The sequence below is a fragment of the Neltuma alba genome, unplaced genomic scaffold (genome assembly GCF_004799145.2).
Source record: "Neltuma alba isolate B1F8T4 unplaced genomic scaffold, ASM479914v2 tig00007324_pilon, whole genome shotgun sequence".
Lineage (NCBI taxonomy): Eukaryota > Viridiplantae > Streptophyta > Magnoliopsida > Fabales > Fabaceae > Neltuma > Neltuma alba.
Genome location: NW_021634751.1, coordinates 5,631 through 27,999, shown reverse-complemented (window position 1 = coordinate 27,999; position 22,369 = coordinate 5,631). Strand labels below are relative to the sequence as shown.

General features: G+C 36.4%; 3 protein-coding genes across 5 annotated transcripts; 2 read left to right on the top strand and 1 right to left on the bottom strand.

Annotated features, from left to right (window-relative positions):
* Positions 1-3,454: 3,454 nt before the first annotated feature.
* LOC114752297 (protein DEK-like) lies at positions 3,455-10,446 on the top strand. Of its 2 annotated transcripts, none has more exons than XM_028941030.1 (12): positions 3,455-3,565; positions 4,246-5,187; positions 5,283-5,316; positions 6,241-6,320; positions 6,536-6,595; positions 6,780-6,890; positions 7,085-7,165; positions 7,289-7,372; positions 8,165-8,636; positions 8,839-8,945; positions 9,657-9,687; positions 10,006-10,446. In XM_028941030.1, the coding sequence occupies exons 2-12, from the start codon at positions 4,345-4,347 to the stop codon at positions 10,164-10,166; spliced, it is 2,064 nt and encodes a 687-aa protein (XP_028796863.1). In that variant the 5' UTR covers positions 3,455-3,565; positions 4,246-4,344; the 3' UTR covers positions 10,167-10,446. The 2 variants fall into 2 exon arrangements, with proteins under 2 accessions (XP_028796863.1, XP_028796864.1); XM_028941031.1 differs by having other exon boundaries at positions 3,465-3,565; positions 4,249-5,187.
* A 1,780-nt stretch (positions 10,447-12,226) lies between these two features.
* Positions 12,227-13,629, top strand: LOC114752300 (nuclear transcription factor Y subunit B-3-like). Its single transcript, XM_028941035.1, has one exon. It carries the CDS (start codon positions 12,679-12,681, stop codon positions 13,270-13,272), a length of 594 nt encoding a protein of 197 aa, XP_028796868.1. The 5' UTR covers positions 12,227-12,678; the 3' UTR covers positions 13,273-13,629.
* A 2,805-nt stretch (positions 13,630-16,434) lies between these two features.
* On the bottom strand, positions 16,435-21,310 carry LOC114752299 (uncharacterized PE-PGRS family protein PE_PGRS54-like). Of its 2 annotated transcripts, none has more exons than XM_028941034.1 (3): positions 20,806-21,310; positions 18,752-20,752; positions 16,435-16,864 (listed from the first exon to the last, which is right to left on the bottom strand). In XM_028941034.1, the coding sequence occupies exons 1-2, from the start codon at positions 21,110-21,112 to the stop codon at positions 18,963-18,965; spliced, it is 2,097 nt and encodes a 698-aa protein (XP_028796867.1). In that variant the 5' UTR covers positions 21,113-21,310; the 3' UTR covers positions 16,435-16,864; positions 18,752-18,962. The 2 variants fall into 2 exon arrangements, with proteins under 2 accessions (XP_028796867.1, XP_028796866.1); XM_028941033.1 differs by adding an exon at positions 17,447-17,490 and having other exon boundaries at positions 18,752-20,810.
* Between the last annotated feature and the right edge of the window lie 1,059 nt (positions 21,311-22,369).

The following is a 22,369-nucleotide window of genomic DNA, read 5'->3' as shown; positions in this document are numbered from 1 at the left end:
AAAACTTAGCCGACTAATTTGGAAAGATTAATAAAATACTAAATTATTTAAATGTAACATATTTTACATAATTTTTTTAAAATACTTATGTATAGGATTAGATTGTATTGTATATCAATTTATAAATGAGTTAAATTAGTTTAAAAAAATAATAAATATAAATACCTTGAAATAATTTAGTAACTTTCTCAGTCTCTCTAAATTAGTCAACTAGGTATTTTATTAAAAACCATCTAAAAGTTAGGGATGTGCATAGATGAGATTTTTTACAATCCTTGTCAAATTACATGTGTTTCCAATCGTGCTTAGTTTCTAAATTTAGGTGTCTGTTGTTGTTAAAAAACTACATTTAAAATAAAATTATAACAAAAATTATTTTATGATAATGAATGGTACTAGAGAAAAAGTGTTTTTAATAAGAAAAATGAGAAGTGCATATATGCAGAAAAGGAACCATAATTAGCAGATTCTGCAGTCTACAGTGTTTATAGTGCATGTCTTCTTATTTCTATTAAAAAAAATTTTCATTCATATCCTTCTTCAATTACATTTTAATACTTTTATTTTGAGGAACTTATGACCACAAACCCTAAACACTCGCGTTTATTTATTAGAAGGCGTTCTTTAACTTTGATTTGAGTCAGCTCCAAAAAACTTTGATTTGAATTATATACTTTTGACTAGCCTGCTTCACATGATCAATTAAAAGAATAGTTAACAGCCAATAGGTTAATTGAGATGATAAGCAATCTCATTGAGTAAGGAAAAAAAACACGTTAGAATCCCTGAAAACATATTTGTTGGAAGGTTATTAACCTTCAATGTTTCTGATTTAACAAAGATTAGTACTAAGTCCAAAATGACTTAATAACACCCTGATTTATGCCAAAAAAATAGTTAACAATTAGATTGATAGTTCTTATTATGAAAACAATTATATCAAAGGATCTATAAGATAGTAAAATGGTTATAAATAATAACAACAACAACAACAAAAATAAGTTACAAAAACTATAACTGTTGTCTATATAATCCAAAAAATCTGTTTTATATATATATATATATTCAAAAAAGAAAAAGGACAGCCCTGGTGCAAATACTGTGGGCCGGAAGCCCACTGCTTTTTGTTCAGTCCAACACAATCCAATGGATTTGACCCATAGTTCTATACTTAGCAATTCCCCCTTTATAATTTTTAGTTAAAAATAAAACTAACACTGCCTTGTGCAATTGCTCAGAGGAAAAAGAATTATAAGAAGGCAAATAAATTTAAAAATAGTATTCTTTTGGTCTTAAATATAAGATTTATATATATAAAGGTCTTATATTTAGGACCGGAAGAGTACTATACTAAATTAATTATATGAGTGTTATTATTTGCATAGGGCCTAATATTTTAGAAGGGAGAAAAAAAAAAAAAACAAAGACAAAAGACCATAATAAATCTAAAATAATTTCACAGTCACATCAAATTTAATTTTATTATATGATACATTGATTGACGATTGATGTTTAACTTTGTTTCTTTTCCATGAAGGAATTTTGAACCTTATGCTTACACTTTACCTAATCTTTTATTATCTGAGATAATGCCTAAATCCTAGACATTTGTTGATGTTTAAACAGCAATTTCCAGCTCATATAAGTTCATGGGACATACTTATTTGGTAAGTTTATAAAACGAGCAATTATTAAAAATTAGTTTTTACACATATAGAGACGCATGCCATGAAGATATTATAGCACAGTCAAAATCATAATAAAAATATTATCATTTAAAATAATCAGTTTATTACGCTACACGCAGACAACCAGACTATGAAAATCCCTGTCACCGACAGAGAAGAAAGAAAAATAAAATATAAAAAAAAAGCTAAAAATCTAATGAAAATATCCTGGCAACAATATTGACGTTAAAATATTGTCATTTTCAATGGAAAAAAAATGACATATCAGGACTTCAAAATTTGCATTAAATAACACTTATAAATAAAAATAACTACAAAAAATGTTTATTTTTCACTACTATTTTAAATGATTCTTCCAATTCATATGACAGACAATTTTTGGTAGGCATTATTAAAAAAAAAAACCGTTGATAACAAAGATTATGTTCCCTGAAGGACTGAGGATAAAAAATAAACTTCTTTTCTTAATTAAGTTATATGCATAAATGCTGAGACTATCATTATTTTGATTGATTTCTTCATCTTTATTAATTAATCATAAACTATAGAGTTGACAAGACTGAGCAACACCTCCACCATATTCTCCCGCCATTTTCAAGGAAAAGTGTGGGCGCTCGTTGACAAAAAAAAAAAAAATCGAGAATGAAGAAAAGAATTCATTATTTAAAAAATTGTTATCCATGTGGCAAACATGTGATAACTGGTTTTAATAATAGTTCATTTAAACACTTATTTTATTTATGAACTTATTATTCATGCAAAAATTTGAAGTTAATTTGATAATTAGAATAATAAAAATATGTAAACAGGATATGATGAAAATACAATATAGACAAAAGAAAAAGGAAGAGATTAACATGGCATAGAAATGTAAGATTTTTTACATTTTTTGGGGGGGGGGGAAACTACTTGTAAGCCCAACTAATACTGCTGATTTCACTGTTTTATGGACAATAAAAATAATTTAATTTATTATATAAAAATAATATTTTATTTTTTTTAAAAAATTAATATGTAAATTTGTCTTATAACCTTTTATTCGTGAGCGTTAAGCATTCAAAAAAAAAAACTTTTATATGCATACTTGACCTGAAAATTTAAAATCATAATAATATTATCTTTTAAATTTAAGAGATTAACGTTGACCGATAACATTTTTATCAGTTGGGTGTAAGGTTGCTATAATTTTAAGCTATCAATGTTTTTGAGCAAAAACTTTTAATACAAATTTAGACCTCAACTCTTTTCAAATTTATAAATTAATACAAGAAAAATCTTGAAAAATCAGAAGTAGTATTAAAACAAACTTAAATTTGTAGAAAATATCCCTTGGATGAGCTTTACACGCTCGTTGGAAAAAAGTAAAAATCTCTGTTGGCAAAAAAAATGAATAAAAAATAAAAAGCTTCATATGCCTTAACAAGATAAATATGTAAAAGATTTCTTCTGGATTACATACACGAAGAAAAAGACACCGCCGTGTTCACTTTAATAAAAGTTTTAAAAAACAAGCATCTCAAATGGGCCCCACAGGCGTCCCTTGAAGGCCGCCACGTGTACACGACACAACAAGTGTGTATTAATCAAAAGAATATAACTTTACCGCTTCAACAAATCTCAACCGTCGATCGCCCACGTACCCAGAAACAACAAATACCAACCGTTGATTTCGTTGCCGTTCCGGATTGCTGCGACGCACACGTCCACCGTGGCAGTTAACTGCATTTAAAATCCGCATTTGAAGTCCGAACTGTGTACATTGTCGGAAATAACCTCCACGACTCTGAGAGAGTGGCATTGAGCGAATGGGATCGTGACCGAGATATGTTATAGTGAGATAAACTTATTATACTCTCTGTTCCAGCGAGACTTCAAAGGTATGTTCTTGTTTCAATTCAATGCTTCGAATCTGTATGCTTCAACCCTTGAATTGCTCTTTTCTTCTTTGCCTCAGTGTTTTCAGCAATTGTTTTGTCCCTGGTTTTTCATGTTCTCGTTTGGTTTGAATTGTTGGTGGTGGGAGCCTTAGGGCTCAGGAGGGAACTTCTTTTGATAATTATAGCTCTATTTCTTCATATTTGATTGTCTGGGTTGAAATTGAGTACTTTTTTCTGTTTGGTGGACGGGATAACGAATTTGAGTTTGCTAATTTCCAACCTTAAGATTGTTGAGAATACCGTTTTGATTTAACTGTTTGTGGCTACTCTTGTTCTGGCTCAGATGGGTTTTTCAAGAACTTGTGCACCACGAAATTCATACATCTTCAGTACCTTGTCCACCCTCAGTTTTTTGTTTCTTCTCAGCTGAAGAGTGCTGTTTCTGCTGTTGACCTTGGAATTAGGGCCTTAGTGAATCCTTCCTTCTACTTTTTCGCCAGCCGCTCTTAGAACAGGAGGCTTTAATTCTGCTCCTCCTTTTTCAATTATCAGTTCGTTACCTGGTTGAAATGCTTTTCCAATTTCTGGTGCAATTCGTATGTGTTGTCTGGGAAATCATTGTGCATGGCTATAACGATGTTAGCGTATTTTGACTAAATCCCTATTTTATTTAATATCAGCAGGCTTCGGTTGTCCAATTTGGCAAGGTCAGCGGCTCGGTGTAGTGGAGTGTATAGGAAGAATCATTTATTGCATATTGTTGCTAGAATAAGATCAGTATGAGTGAGGAGGGAACAGTGAATGAAGCTTCCAATAAGAATGATTCCAATGGTAATGGCTTGCCAGAGAAAACAGTAGATGGCATTAATGAGAAGAATGACCTGGAAGCTGATGGAAGAAAAGTCTTGGAAAATAATGGAATTAAAGACTTGAAAAAGGATGGTGTGAAGGAAATGGAGGAGCATAAGAAAGTTGATGATGTGAAGCAGGTAGGAGATGAGAAAGATGATGGTGTAAAAGAAGTGGAAAAGGATAAGAAAGATGATGGTGTGGAGGAAGTGGAAGAGGATAGGAAAGATGACGACACAAAAGAAGTAGAAGAGAATAAGAAAGATGATGTTAAAGAGATGGAAGAGGGTAAGAAAGATGGTGATATAAAAGAAGTAGAAGATAAGAGGGATGAAAATGGATCTGTGGTTGGAAAATTGGACGAAGAGACAGTGGTTAAGGAAACTAAGGAAAGTGGAGAAGTGAAAGAGAAAGAAGCAGCTGAGAACTCCAAAATTGACGCAATGGAAGAAGAGGCTTCTCCCAACATCAAGGAGGAGACCACTAAGAAGGAGGAACCTGAGCAGGTCAAGGAGGGTGAGGATGAGGAGAAAGAGAGCAAGGATGGCATTGATGAGCCAAGAGATGGGGAAAAAGATAATGAAGTTAAGAAAGGATCTAAAAAGCATGCAAGGGGGAAGAGTGATGAGAAGAAAGTGAAAAATAAAAGGAAGAAAATGTCAGTGGAGCCAAGGACTCCTGCTATTGATCGCCCAGTACGTGAAAGAAAATCAGTGGAGAGGTTGGTGACATCATATGAAAAAGATGCATCCAAAGAATTTCACATTGAAAAGGTATTGATTCAGTCCTTTTTCCCTATTGAAATGTTATGATTTTAATGTATTCTGTTAAAACCTATTGTGTTTAAGATATACCTCTGAAATTGCAGGGCCGTGGTACACCTTTGAAAGATATACCAAACGGTATGGTGCCTCCCTGTGCTTAAATTGTTTTTCCCCTCTGTTCATTTTATCCGGCAGAAGTAAACCTAATACATTATTTCCTTAGATATGAACTTTAATTCACATTGTTCCCGGTCTTGATGATAATTTTTTTTCCAAACAATTGTTAAATAACAGCACAAAATAGCTGGTTAAATACAGCAAAGCAACAAACCAGCCGGACACAGTAAAATTCAACATGGTTGCATTTAGAGTTTGTCCGCTACCACCATGATAGAATCTATGCCATGAGACTTATTTGAGCCAACTTTTAAATTCATACTTATATCTTCCCAAGATAGAGTGCAGCCATTGGGATGTTGGCGCTCCATGGGGAGTCAATTTATGGTCTTAGGAACTATGAGATACCCCTAAGTCCCTTATTGAATAATATGGGTTGCCTTATAAGATATTTAGGCGGGTTGGATTTCTTTGCTCAGTAGATAGCTCTTGGGGGACTGGGGATCCCACTTAAGTACCTACCCATACTAGGCTACAATTACGGAGCCCCAAAACATTTGGTGCAGCCAGTATCAATTTTGGGCTTTAATAGTAATTCTAGAGTGGTTCCCCCTAAAAATTATGTCTAGTTTGTGTTGCATCCTTATTGTACATGTCTCTCAGCAATGAATTAAATAGCTTAAAATTTAATCCCAAACACAGCCCATGGCAGGCAACTATATATTGAGATTGCTAAATGATTATGAACTTAAATAAAGCATCCTTATAGCTTATAAACATGATGCCAGATGTGTTAATAACCTATTCAAGGTCTGCTGAATGTTCTTAGTCACTGGGCACGTGGGGAGTCCCTTGAGAGTTCGATATATGTTTTGTATTATCCTGGATGACTACTAACTTCATGACCATCTCTTTTTTCCCCCCCCTTTTTTTTTTGTGTTTTAGTGGCATTTAAATTATCTAGAAGGAAGCCTGACGAGACCTTCAGGTTGCTCCATACCATCCTTTTTGGAAGGAGAGGGAAGGTAGGCCCTGCTATATATGAACTGCGTGTGTTTCCAGTGCAATATTTTGACATGATCCACATTGATTGTTTATTTAATGTAGTAATGTAGTAACTATGTTGCGTCACTTCTATAAATGAGTATGAGGGGCAGTGCATGGTTTGACAGTTCAAAATTATTCTTACATTCTGTAGTCATCTTGCTACCAAGTGATTCCTTTTTTTTTCTTTTTGCAGGCTCCTCAAATTAAGAGTAATATATTAAGGTTTTCAGGTTTCGTGTGGCATGAAAATGAGGTAATTATTCTCTTGGAGCGTGAAAATCAGTTCTTCTAACAAGCAACCATAACATATGTAACAAAGTAGTGGCTTTATCGGCTTGTTTACTAAATCATGTGCTTTCTTTCTATCCTTTGCTATCTTTTTTTGCCCAATGTCCGTGGTTGCCCAAGCTTCAATATTCCAAAATTTGTCATTGCAGGAAAAGCAACAAATGAAAGTAAAAGAAAAATTTGACAAGTGTAACAAAGAAAAGTTATTGGAATTCTGCGATGTGCTTGATATACAAGTTAACAAGGCAGCAACCAGAAAGGTTTGGTGGTTTAGCATTGCTGATGCACTTTTCATTAATGAAATTTTGCACCTTCACAAGAAATGGGTTTTGTTGTTTACAGATAACAGATATGCTCATGCTTGTATTATGACTTCAAGCTGCTTATAGCAGCATTTCTACCTTTTTAAGTTGTTTGTGTTGATTCATGGGCTAATATTTACCTACATATGCAGGAAGATATTATTACGAAGCTAATGGAATTTTTGGTGGCTCCTCATGCTACAACAACAGTCCTACTTGCAGAAAAAGAGAAGGTTTGTATATTATATTCTCTCATAAATTTTTTTCTCTCCTGAAATTATGCTCCCCCCCCCCCCCGAAAGACCTGTGTTTCGGGTGTAACATATTCATAATACTTAATTTTCACTGGTTAACAGCCAAATAGGGGCAAAAAGCGCTCACGGGTTGAGAAAAGAGGTTCATCGGCATCCTGGATCACAACTTCAAAGCGCTCTGCTAAGGTGCTATTTCATTCTTTAACCGCTAGAGCATGAATTGTGTCTGAAGCAGCACTATACTGTAACTTTGCTTATAAGAAATTAGTTTTATGCTGTAAAATTGGATTTTTTCCCTCCCCATATGGTGCATGAGATGGATGATATGCTGAAGAAATTAGAAAGGAGAAAAATTTCCTGAAGTAAAAGCTCATAATAAAAGGTGGCATGGAGTTTGATAAAAGGAGCCAAATAAAAACGTGAAGATGAGTAGAGGACACAGCTCAGAAGGGTCACTATTTATAAGCCAGATGACGAAAAATGGCTTCCTAGGCCTTTTGAGTTGACTAGTGAGATGAGCTGCATTATTCAAAGCTTGTGGATTGTGTGGCTCTTTATAATTCATTTTGATATTGATGCTAATTTTGATGTTAGGCCTGTATGCCCTCAGACTTGGCGTTTCCCCACATCCTCTGGTTATGCCCACTTTACACTGCGACACTTGCATCATTTGTAAATTTCTACATGACTTCTGAGCACCTTATCGTGTTTTTGTGGATAGTATTGTATAGTTGTACTCGTGATGATCTTATACATATATTTCAATTTGTGCAATATGAATCCTATTGTGCAGAGAAGCCTGTTGATGTGAATTAATGTGTCAGTATTGGTTAGCCTGACAGAAAAGAGGACAGACAAAACCACATGGTTTTTTTGCATCTGTTTTAATTCTGAAGTCTGAACTCATCTTTCGTAATATTTCAATTTTTTAATGTCTCAAAAAGCCTGCCATCCTCAATTTTACACTGTATTCTTCAGAGTCGGAAGAAAAAAGAGGATTCTTCAGCTGTGGAGGAGATGAAGAGTACTTCTGATACTGAAGATGAGTCAGAGGAAGAAGAGAAGGAAGAGAAAGAAGATGAAGAAAATGAGGAGAATGAAAATGGTGTTCCTGATAAATCGGAGGATGAGAGGCCAGAGAATTCTGCAAGTGAGGAGAAAAGTGATTCTGGTAATGAATCTGAAGATGAGGAAAAACCAAAGAAGACTACCAAAGCATCATCCCTGAAAAAAGAATCTTCCGCAAAAGCTAAAGCCACGAAAGTCACTTTTACTAATAAATCTCGTTCAACAACTAAGAGAGCACCTAAGAAATCAGCACCGATCCAGTCCAAAGTTGCTGATGATAGTGATGGAAGTCCAAAGGTCTTTTCAAGGAAGAAAAAGAATGAAAAAGAGGAAAAGCAGAAGCCTTCAACTCTGGCAAAGTCATCTTCCAAAGAGAAAACTGGTAAATATCATAAGCTTTCTTTTCTTTCACCAAAATTTTAGAAGTGTCCCAATTTGTGTAGATTTTATATTTTAGCAAACTATAAGATGTACCCAAACCGAATTAATCGGATTAATATTTGAAAAAAAAAAATACTAGTTTAGTGTCAATTGCTTTTAACCCATGTATGTAATGAAACACCCATCTGTTCATATTTAAGCAGAAAAGGTACTTAAGGGAAAGGGCAAGAACAAAGAGAAGTTGATCCCCAGTGACGAACAGTTGCGAGATGCAACGTGTGAAATCCTTAAAGAAGTTGACTTCAATACGGTAAGATGCTGATTTGAAACTGAGTGTAATTCAACCATTAAGTTGAACATATCTTGCGTCAGGTCTTGCTCTAGAAAATGAATAACTGAGTGTAATTCAACCATTAAGCTGAACATATCTTGCTTCATATAACTCTGCTTGTTCTAGAAAATGAATATTATTTTGAGTTGATTTATTGCTTGATTGCTAGTTGGGGCAGTGTCAACATTTTACATAACTGCTTGTGCAAACCCTTGACTAGTAGCCTCATCTCCGATAGGGGTAGTAGCAAATTGAAATATTTACTTATAGCGACATCTCCCGCTAGAAGTGTATGGATTAAGAGTGGATACCTAAATGCTCTTGTGCCTGCCTTTTCTGATTAGAATATTTGATAAATGATAAATTAGTTGTGAACATGATATTTGTCATTTAGCTAGACAAATGGCTTAATACTTGAGTACATGCCTTTAAAGCAGAGGACGCATGCATTTGTAAGACCATGCATTGGTTTGACATGCATGGTTTCTTCACTGTTGCTAGCGGAATCCACAAGGTGAGGTGTAACATTGGTGATCTGCATTGCTGTTACTAGATTTGCATGCTTTGTCATCATTGAAGATTGTTTTGAGCTGGAAATTTGTAGCAATTTAATGAACTTCCACCCCCGCCCTCTCTCTGCGTGCCAAGTACTGATATGTTGCCCTGAATTAAAACAATTCTCTTTTGCAGGCAACATTTACCGACATTCTGAAGCAATTAGGTGAGTGCCATTTATCGGTTACATTTATCAGATGGTTCATTTTTGTTTGCTTTTTTGTGGTTTGGACTCTGGACTTTTGACATGAACCAATTAATCACTGATCATTAATCAATCATGAATAATTTTGTAATCTGTATCACTTGATATCCCGGAGAACCTGTCCTGGAATGATGAATTATCTGAGATATTTAATTATGAGGACCTGGAGGGCGACTAAGAGTTCCATGACCTAAGATAACTGTAGTTCATGAATTGAAATTAAGAATTGGATTAAAAGGCGCCTTTTGTGCCTTACAAGTTCTGTGACTTGGTTTTCAGCTAAGCGGTTTAATGTGGATCTCACCCCAAAGAAAGCAGATATAAAGGTCATGATTCAGGAAGAGCTCACAAAACTGGCTGATGCGGCCGATGATGAAGATGGAGAGGAAGATGCTGAGAAAGATGAAACCCAGCCTATTGCACCGGCGGTTAAAGCATGACTGAGAATCCCATTTGACTGTTTGGAGATAGGCGTAATAGCAATGTAATTTTAACCACTGTTGGGTTTCCCGTGGTAGTTAGTCTTTTGCATAGTAAAAGCGACTGTAATTTATCTTTAGCTTCCAATCTTTGTCAAAATTTAGTGTAAGCTTTTGGTGGCTGTCAGGATGCAGCTTCTTGTGTACATCAACAGATTGTACCTATCGTTCATGTAACTGCTGACAAACACAGGTTTCAACAAGCTTGTCCAGTTTAATAAAGTATTTGACTTCAAAGTAATTACCTTGTGATATCAAAACCATTTGTATTGGAGTGACATAGTACTAGTATTTCATTCTCTCCCCCACGCGCGCACTATATGCTTTATCCTGATCTGTCTTTGCTCGCAGGCTGTCGTAAAATCATCTCTTGCATCCTTGTTGGCTCTCTTCATTGGCTTACCTAAGGGGGTAACTCTGCAACTAAACCAAGATGTTTCCTCACAATGGTGATATCAAATAATGAATGAGTAATGGATCAATTTAATAATAAAGATATATATGGATCTTATTATAAAAATATGCTTGTGAAATTTTTATTTAAGGCATGGACTAGTGGAACAAATGTAGAAGATTCCAGTTGACTCATTCATCCACTCAAACAAGTGGGGCACCAAGGCAATTGCCCTTTATTTGTGAGCCCCACATTGGGTGAGATTTTATGTTGAGTCAAATCAACCAGGTTAATGATCAATGGGGCCCAAGATTAGTGTAAGATGATGTTCAAATTACATGGATATCACTGAGGATTGACTAATTATCCCTTCCTAATAGCTCCTGTGTTTCAAGTCAATCCACCTGAATTTGGATACATTAATGCTTTTGATAGCAAGGTTCTTTTTCTTTCAGAAATAATAATAATAAAAAAATAGCCAATAAATAATATCACTTTATCAAATCACATCAATATAGAAATTAAAACTAGGACCCTTTTGGTGGGTGAACCACTTAGTACACTAATAATGGTTTAATAGTGTTGTTTTTGGCGCCATTCAAGTTGCTTGGATGCAAAGTCACTATGCATGTGACCACTAACTACATAACTAGTGCCACCATTTTTAATGAGTGCCTAAAAAGTCCCATATATCTCCTCAAGTGATTAGATTGTCTTTTCTGTGTTAATGAATGAATTAATTAATTAATTAAGTCTATATGGATAAGTTGGACGGTCATTAAGTAAATATCTATTTGGAACAATATTATAATTATCTTTGAACCACTTCTTGATTCATTTGAGTGTGGTACGAGGTTGGGAAAGTTGGAGAGGAAACTCCATTAAACCTTCGAAGCTATAGCCTCTAGGTCTATGATTTAATGGATCAACAGGTTTTATATCATTGAATATTGAATAATTAAAGGTTTAGAAAGAACAGTAGCTAAGATATTCTACATTATAAGAACTAATCCTAAAAAGGAAAATTTAGAAATAACAATAACGTGGTAAAAACTAAAATTACAAAGAAGTGCAAGACAGATTTTTTTTTTTTTGGTGACTTATCATCTATGGTTCAACATGGAGAATAGGGAAGAAAAGCCGAAAAGCCAAAAAGAAAAAAAAAAGTACTTTTCATTCCCTCATCAATTTATGATGGCAACCTTAAATTGATAACAAGCATTCTTGGTTGAAAAAGTTGTATGCATAGAGATAATGTTTGATTCTTAACATAAATTATTCTAATAAATTTATTATATGAACGTATAATTTTATCTTTAATTTAACATTATTACTTTTTAAATTTTTTTTTAAGTAAAACATGTATATTAAATAAGGATAAAATTAAAAAAATTAAATTTGAAGGAAAAATTAATAAATTTCAAAACTTTTGAGAACGTGTTAAGAAGGATGTTATAAAGATGGGGGGAGCAATAGCTGAAGCATAAAGGTGGGAGTGGGAGATGGCAATTCAATGGTCCAGATGGTTCAGTTCCCTCCACAGGACGCTTCAAAAATCGTCTCTGCATCCTCCTCACCCTTATCGACTCATTACGCTTCTCCTCCCTCCACGTGTCCTCCACCTAATGCCTTATTAATCCCCTAATCCGACGGACTCTGCTCACTCCCTTTCACTCAACTCTATTACTTCACTCCCCCCGCCGGCTCCGATCGCCGGCGTCCCCTCCCTCACCGCCCCACGTTTTCCGTCCTAATTATCCTGCTACCTCTTATATTGCCTTCCAACACCACTGCTTCAGCTCTCTGTCGCTGCAGATTCCCTCTCAAATTCGTTGAGAATTCCTTTCACGTCAACTTCGATCTTCCCCGGTCAACTGATCCAGAGCTGCTTCGCATTTGTAATTCATCCCGAACTTTCTTCGATTTCGAATATCCTCAACTGGTTTTCTCGGTCCATCAGCTGTTGACTGGGCTAGAACTCAACTCGAATTGCGCAGTTCACGAACTCCACAAGCTGACTTGGTGGTAAGGTTTTACGCTGAATCGAACTGATTCGAGTCCGATTGGGTTGAGACGACGATGGCGGACTCGGATAACGATTCCGGAGGGGCGCAGAACACGGGAGCCAATGCAAACAGCAGCGAATTGTCGCCGCGAGAGCAGGACCGGTTCCTACCTATAGCGAACGTGAGCAGGATCATGAAGAAGGCGCTTCCGGCGAATGCGAAGATCTCAAAGGACGCGAAGGAGACAGTGCAAGAGTGCGTATCGGAGTTCATCAGCTTCATCACCGGAGAGGCCTCCGATAAGTGCCAGAGGGAGAAGCGGAAGACCATCAACGGGGACGACTTACTCTGGGCGATGACCACGCTGGGATTTGAGGACTACGTGGAGCCACTCAAGATTTACTTGCAGAGGTTCAGGGAAATGGAGGGAGAGAAGAGCGTGGTGGCGGCGCGTGACAAGGAAGGAGGTGGCGCTTCCATTAGTGCTTTTGACGGCAGTGGCGGGGTGTACGGGGGTAGCGGAGGTGGAATGGGAATGATGATGCATCAAGGACACGTGTACGGATCTGGTGGCTTTCATCAAATGGGCGTTAGTGGTGGTCCTGCTATGGGTAAGAGCGGGCCAACTTATCCGGGTCCTGGATCTAATTCGGGCAGACCCAGATAGATCAAAGGTGTGAACCAGTAGCTTATAATATCCTAATACTAGCCTAGATTTTAGGATTGCTCTAAGTTATTTAGTGCCTTCTTTGATTGATAAATTTATTAATCATTAGATTAAAATCAGAAATAAAGTGGGAAAAAAAACAGAGAGAGAATCCAATGATTAATAAATCCGTCAGTTTGAGAAAGTGTATTAAGACTGATTCTAATGTGTTAGGGTGATTTGGCATTATTATGTAAAGACAAAAAGATCTTTAATAGTTCCTCCCTGTAATTCTCGTGTTGAACAAATACTGCTTCCTCTTTTTTGAAGAATTAACCTTAGCCGGAAGCCCAGAACTTCTGTACTTGTGTTAGTGTTCTTTGATGATCTTTATGCTTCGATTTTTTTAAATTTATTTCTCATACAAGGTTACGATGGAAAGCTGGAGATAATGTAAAATATTAATATTCCTTCCGGTTTATACAAATAAATAATCGAATTACACGGATGAAATAGTTTATTCAAATTCAAATTAGTCAGATATAACAATCTACTAAATGAGGGCACTTCTTCTAGTGGGGATTCGACTTTAGTTCGTCAAGTTGTGAAAAACTAATCCTTTCCACTAGACGCTAGACTCAACCCTCGGTGAATTATAGTTTCTCTTGTAAGTAAATGTCCGGAAACACAACAAGGGTGTGTCATATTTTGGGTCAAAACTATGCATGCACATTGGGCTAAATAAATGGGGACTAAGAGGGTATTTGGGCACCATAAAAAGTGCTTCTCAGAAATATTTTTTCGTAAATCAAGATAAATTCTTACACATATTTATTTCGTATACTATAAAAGCATTTTTAAAATCATGATTTTGATTCTATCCAAACACCTTCTAAAATGGAGATTCAAGAAGGACGAGAACAAATCTAATAGTTGTCCCCATTCCAATTGGGACATAATGGAAGTACATTTATGCATTACTATATTTGCAAAAGACTTCACTTGCAGAAAATCCTAGGAATCACAGGATGCCTCCATTTCAGATACGAGGCTGAGTTTTAGATTGCGCAAAAGTAAAATTGATTTACCAAACATATAGGCCAGACATCGTTATTCTCTCTCTCGTTCTCTGGTCGAAAAAAGTCTGAAATTTGATAAGCTAGAATCCTTAGAATCCTAACCCATATATACATGTCAAAATCTCACGACCCAATAAACACCAAGCACTTTTGCTAAGACAGAATTAATCGCGAGGTTAACATTTCAAACCCTGGATAACGGTTACGTGAGGTGTGAATGACGGGGAAAAAATGCTGACCTATGCATCAAACGTGCGTATCCTAAATCGCTTGCTTGAGTTTTGCACGGAAGTCACGTAAATGCTAACCTGGGTGATCTCACATGCGTTAAACCACTAATATAAGACTCATATGTCTTTCATATAAAATAAATAAAAAATATTAGTTAAATTAGGCAATATGATACTTCTTTAGTTCTTAGAGGCTGCTTAGAACACATCAAAAGTACTTTTAAAAGAATACTTTATTTTGCAAATCAAACAAATTTTTTTTATATATTTACTTGGTATATCATAAAATCACTTTTAAAATCATAATTTGATTTTTATCCAATCATCCTCTTAATGTTGGACTTAATTGTTAAATTTGTTTCAGTACAATACCCATTTATCATATTTATAAATTTTTTATAAATTATCGCTATTAATACTTTTTTCACTATAACCAAGTAGAAAAAAGAGTAAGAATATTAAAAAACATGATTATGATGGTTAGAAAATACATCATATTTCTTATAATTAACTTACTTACCTAATTTTTTTAATTTAATCAAATTACTTAAATACGTTCACATTAAACATTCAAGGAATATGTTCTTTCTAAAACACCTTTATCACCTTCCTTGACTTCCTCCCCCTCTCTCTTACTATATTATTGTCGAGGAAATATCAATACTTGATAGGATTAATTTGAAGAAAAAAATTGACAAAATAGATCTTACATAAATAACCAAAATGGGTAAATTACAATTATAATTTATAAATAAAACAAACAATTAAAAAAACGAATACCAAAAAAAAAATTCAAATGAGCTATCTCCATCAAATTATACCACCACGGCAAGCCATAGGCTTACCAATTACCATACAGCATATTCAAACGCATTATATTTATAATATGCTAGGTCAATGCAAAATACAACACACTTTACTAGCTACACGGCAATGGTCCTGTTTTTTTTTTTTTTTTTCCAGCTACAGCTCAGTCAATCAGCACACCACGCATTCAGTCTCAATGAACATGGGAGACATTTGTGACAGAAAGAAGAATGATAGAAATACGCAAATATAACTGAATACAACAAGCACTTATTGGACCAGTCAAATCGCCGAAACTCAAGTGATTAAAACAGCTACAATAACATTTCCAATGAATGAACAATCCGGCCAAATGCCCCCACTAAAAACTAACTCATCCATATAGCACAATCTGAATGCATATAGATCATCGCCGCTTAAGTTCAGCAAAATATCACCACACAACTTCATAAACGCTTGGATTTCTAAAGAAAATCAATTCATACATACACGTGCTTGTCCATCGAAAAAACCATTCAAAATTTCAAATCAGGAAAGCAGATTCAGAAAAACCAAGGAGATGAAGAGTAAATCTTGTATAAAGAGAGAAAAAAACATAGTCCTTAGAAGGGAATAACATGATCATGAAAGATCTGACTTAGATAAAGATCCCAAGTATTTAATCCACGAATAAAAACAAAACACGTGAATTCCCCCCCCCCCCCTTAACAGATCATCATCACCTGACTGATCACTTGGAAAGCTTACCGTACATGTTAAGTTTGAATACAACTACTACAATAACTTTTCCTAAATACACAAAAACAAATTCTCTTCAAGAAACCGTCCTGGTACAAAACACCAAAAATGAAGAGTAGCAACATAATAAATTTGCTCTCCAGTCTAAACAACAGCTGAGACTCTCTTTTACTACAGTATACAAGATAAAACCATAGGACAGAACTAAAGAAAGACTGGACAAAAGGAATATATCGTGAAAAAATTACATCAATATATACATGACAGGATGTACAGTTCTCTGGTTATGAATGATTACAAAAATTGAATGGTTAGCCCTCTACATCGTATACAAAAATCGCATGCTCATCCGTGTGGTATACTAACAAAGGTTGGGGGTAAAACACAACAACTGGGAAGAAATGATACAACAGCCAGCAAATCAGAAAAGGCACATTACAAACATCCTCAGCTAAATCCTAATACATCAATCATACAAATAGTTCTAAATAGTCTACCACATGTCATACATTAAAGTTCAAAATAGTCTACCACATTTCAAACTTCCATAAGTTCAACCCAATACAACAACGTTGGTTTATCATTTGAACTAAACATAAATCCAAAACAAAAGCTAATAACTTCATAGCAAATGTTCCACTTTTCAATGTAGGCAATGGATTGTCATGACTTGTCTCTTCGACACTCAACAAGGTCCACTTGATCTCCGAAGCAAGACTGAGATTGAATGAACAGCTTCCTTTCCCAATACAATTGTCCCTAAATAACAGAGAAACCCACAACAACGGTTGGAATTCAGAAGACATTAAGAATAGGCTACAACGGTACATTTCACATAAAAGTAAGAAGAAATACTGTCCTCCCTGCTTGGTAAAACAGCAGTCATCAGATCTAAAAGTCGTTCTTTTCGCCTAATGCACAACCCCTCATGTTTCTACAATTCCATGCCATCAAAGCAAGCTCGAATATGTATTCTAATTTTTTTCCTCAATTGTAAAAGCCAAAATTTCATCCCCACGCCCAAAAACTCATTTTCAGCTACATTATTTCTGAATAAAGCGAAGTTATAAAACTGTGTCTCAAATCTCAAACAGAGTCCTAAGCAAAACCATGCAGTTAGATATTCCGTGTAGGAAAAAATCAGACAGATTTTCCATACATTACACCGAAAAAACATAATGTTAAATAAACTCAAACATTATAAAGCAAGCAATTCTAAAATATCAATTGCCTTTAAGTTTATGTAATCTCAAATTTTAAGTTTATCACCAAAACCTGTAACTTCTACTCCAAAATTTTAACCATTGCTACATGAACAAAAAGATAACTAAATTCACTCACATATATAACATATAATCAGCAATAGATCAGCAGCAGGTAGTGCCCTACACATATTAAAACATCAAGCTGAATAAAGAGAGTGTGAAGAAAGAGAGGGAGTGAATTATTAGGGCAGGGAGCTTTTTTTTTTTTTTTTTTTTGGGAGGGGGGATGGCAGCTGCATTTATATGCATGGCATATACATATTAAGGCTACGTAACCAGGTTTTAATATAGAAATAGCCAGATCCATAAATACATTCCTTGAATTCTCTTACTAAGAAGAAAACTACTCAAAGCTTTTTGAGGTGGCATACTAAAACCCATTTAATCACTGAAATGCTTGAAATATACATATCATGGCTACAGAACAAGATTAAAATATATGCATGGCTGAATCCACGTATAGGTTCTATCTTGATTAACCAAAGAAAATTATTGAAAACTGCAATGCTATTGGTGGAATGATAATAATAATTTTCATTTAACCAAGAAATCAACAGCCGTCTGGGCTAAACCAGAGGTTATTCATTCACTTTCAGAAATCAGGGCTAAAACTATCTCATCAACATCTTCAACATCAACAGCAGAGGCATGAAAGCAATACACACAACCTCATATGCCAGTATCATGTAGGCAAAAGTGGTAATGAGCAGAATGAAGGAGGCTTGATCATAAACTCTATGCAGGCTATGGATATGAAAATTGAAAAGAAAAATTCCAGAGAAACTCAAGCAGAATTTCAAGAAAAGATTATTAGAACCATGAGTACAGATAAAAACATAAAATAACACAAGGCAAATTTAACAGGATATTCAAAACCATCACATGCACTATCAATTAATATTTGGTTCTTACTGAATCTATATATAATACCCCAACAAGTTATGCCCACTTTAAGGTTGCCTTTGGCTCACACATCACTTATTTGATTCCACGTTCAGATTAGACAAACAGAAATCTGTTTATCAAAGAATCAGTATTAAAAACACGACCAACTTCCATGCTCAGTAAATACAGTACAAAAGCTTAAACACAGATAACAGTAGTTTCTTCTAGTTTGCGGCTATCAGTTGTTAAAATAATAGTTTTGGCTAAATCAGCCTTGCATCAAAGGAGTAGTCCACCAAAACTAGACACGCTATTTATATTTAAGTATTGAGATGGAGAAGGGCCAGATGGAGAGTAAAGAAAAGCATTTAACCCAAATTAGCTATATCATATGCTTATCTCAGCCCAATGCATAATTTACCCGTGATATGTACAAAGTATCACAAACAATAACAAGTTGAAGAATGAAGAATAAATCTGAAATCTTAGAACAAACCTTTCTCACAGAAGTACAAAAGCAAGCTTCAGATGAGAGGTACACAGAACAAGAGATTGAAACAAAACAGCTGCTCAACAACTTCTGGACTGGAGGAGTGCAACCAGAGTCAATCCAACCATGACAAATCCTTAATTTTCAGCTTCTGTTCTATTCTTCCTCAATGGAAAGTTATCCCAAAAATACTAAAAATATTAAACATCATATTAAGTTACTCAGATGTAAGTCGTCGCCTCTTCCCATAATCAGCATCCCTAGATCTAGAATGATGATCGTCCTCTTGGGATAATCTTGATTTGCTGTGAGTCCTTGATGACCTTCCCCGCTCCCACTCATCCTCATGGTCTGCTTCACGATCTCTGTACCTATGATGGTCAGCATATCTGTCCCTTTCTTCCTTGTACCTATCACGTTCACGGTCTCTTTCACGATCCCTATCACGGTCTCGGTCACGGTCTCGAGACCGTTCACGGTCACGGTCACGCTCCCTATCACGTTCACGACCTACTTCTCTATCATCACGGTGTCTTCTTTCAGACCACTCATGGTCCTGCCCCATGTCTTTTTCTCTAGGTGCATCTCTCTCATATCCTGGATCTCTATCATCCTTGTACCTTCGTTCAGAGGAGCCAGACCAGTCCCTTTCTGATCCTCTATCTTTTTCCCTCATGGCATTCGGCCAACCACCTCTATCATGACTCACCTCACCATACTGATGTTCTGATGCAGCTTCCTCACCATAACTAGACTCTCCAGCCCTCCCACCACCATGCTCTTCAGCACCCCATCCACCCATACTTGGATCTGACCACATTCCCATATTAGGCCCATCAACTGTTGAAGTGGGCATCATCCCCATACCATTCATGGGCATCCCTCTTCCAAAAAAGGCTGGATTAACATGAGGTGCCACTCCAGGCAAACCAACACCTCCAACTGCCGGGAATGAAGGCAAAATGCCAGAGAATGGAGGAGTTGGAGCACCTGGAAAGCCTCCATAGCCACCCATTCTACCCATAGGCCCTCCAAATGCAGGATCAAAACCCTGATTCATCATTGACTGAGGATGCAACAGAGGCGGGGTGGCACCAATACCTTGTCCAAATCCATTGCCACCATTACCCATGATGCCTCTACCCCCCATCCCACCACCTCTATTCCTCATTGGATTAACAGGACCCCTATTTCCCATACCAGGATTATTCCCTCTCCCCCAGTTACCTCTCCCATAGCCTCGATTGCCATCTCCACCTTGGTAGTTCCCACCTGTAGTAATGTTGTTCCCACCCGTCTTAGCCCCTGAATCAGCAGGTCCTCTCCTTGCCTGAGAAGTAGTAGATTGGGCCATCTGTTGATTCCTGCTGACCTGAGCCTCTCCCATTCTCTTGACAGTAAAAGGAGAAGCAAAAGCAACAACGCATGGTCGCCCATTAAACATATGCCCAGCCATTCCTTCTTTACAGGCAGATGCAGCAGCAGGATCATAAAACTCAACCTGGCAATACCCTTTTGATTTCCCACTAGCCTTCTCATCAAAAAATTTCACCTCCTTCACTGGCCCATACTTACAAAGTTCTGCCTCCAACTCAGCATCAGTAGTCCACCAGTGTAAATCACCAACAAATAAAATGGTGCCCCCACCGCCACTTCCACCACCACCAGGAATAGCAGCTCCTCCTCCAGTGTTGACCACATTGACACCACTCCCATTATTCCCAACCCCATTGCCACCAGTTCTATTGAGATTTCCTCCTCCACCACCTTGCCTCATCAAATTCTCATTCCCCACGTTCCCAACAACTCCACCATGATGTTGCTGCCCCATGCCTTGTACTACCACACTGTTATTAGCACTCTGCTCCTCTATCTCATTCGACTTGCCCGGTTGTTGCCCTAATTCAACCCTCATCCCACCTCCAACACCCATAGAGGTACCCGATCCACCACTACCTTTCACAACCATCTCATTTCCTCTAAACCCTTGATTTTGAATCCCATCTGCTCGCCCTGGAACCCTAGACGCAGCATCCATAACCCCGCGGCGGCAGCCTCACCGCCAGTACCACCACCACCACCACCGACACCGACACCCGGGATAGAAACACCACCAGTTTCCGGCGGCACGGCGGCTGATTGCGTCTTTTTCTCCTCAACCTCCTCATTCCGAAGCCCGGAATCGTCGTTCTTTCTTAAAGACTGAAGAAAACCTTCCCCAACATTAACGTCGTTGTAAAGGTCCTCGTAATCGTCGTCCTCCTCGGCCAAAAAACCCTCATCAGCTACAGCTGATATCGCTTCATTGCGATGGAACTGATCCATCGGATCCCCACTCTCACCGTACCCTCCCTCACCTTCATCCATCGCACTCTCTTCACTCTTCCCCGTCCCGTTCGCCTTCTTCTTTCCCCCAGAATAATGATACTATTGCAGCGAGTAATTCTTGATTTTTTTATAAATCAAGAGGAAACATTTATAGTTGATTAAGCAGTGCAGCGAGAGTGCGAGATCTTACCAGCTAACGAGAAAACGACGAGAGGGTACCTGTGCGAATGAGTCAGACACTCACAAACCCTAATCTGGAATCTCGCGACGAAATTCGATGTCCCAGTTCTTTTCTCTCTCACCTTCTCTCTCCCTTCATAAAAGCCAACTCTTGGGATATTGCTCGCGTGCCCCTTTCTTTCAATGTATGCTCCCTTTGTTTCTCTTACTTTCTTTATTTTGCTATTTGCCCCTTATCCCTTCTTGCTGAAGTCAGGGCAATGTACATGCCTGCGCTTGAAAATTCAGATGCAACTTGCTCACGGGAAAAAATAGAAGTGATTTGTGTAAGCTTTTAAAAAATTTAATCAAATTATGTTTCATATTATTTTAATTTTAAAAATTAAAATATTTTTAAAAAATTTGTGTTTATTTAAATACGTATCTAGGATTCATTTTTTCTCGATAATAAAGCATGGTTTGATTAATAATAAACATATTTTATTTTTTTTGACAATAAAAGTGGTTAACCAACTATTAATGATAGAAACCTAATGAAAAGGTTGTTACTCCTGAGGGGGGGAAAAAAATAGCTTCTTAAGACATGCATGGTTAAAGGGAACAATAGGAATTATGCTCTTAAGGAACCTCCTAACTCTCCCTTTTAAATTTTTTTAGATATTATTAATATACTTCTTCCTTTTTCCTTTTATTAAACCAAACAAATTGTTTATCTTTGTTTCAAGCTTTGTGGATTTAAACAAAATAAATTTGAATAGTTTCTTCTTCAAAGTAATATATATAAAGACTAATGATCTTAAAACTTAATAACATGAAAATACTTTGTAAGTAATTAGGCTATGGGTTTGATTCTCACTTGTAATGTTAAAGCATTAGGTTTGGCCTATTCAAATGCAGCCTAATCCAAAAAAATGAGTAAAAGATTACAATAATAAATTAATATTACTCATTGACAAAACCATAACTACAAAAATATAGTCCTTGAGAAAATAGTATCAAGACAAAAATAGCATTCCCCAGTATTATAAATACTTGTGCATTGTTTTTAAGTTTTTGACAGTATTAAGTTAATAAATCAATTCAAAATGTTTAGCAAAGATCGAGAATTTTCATGAA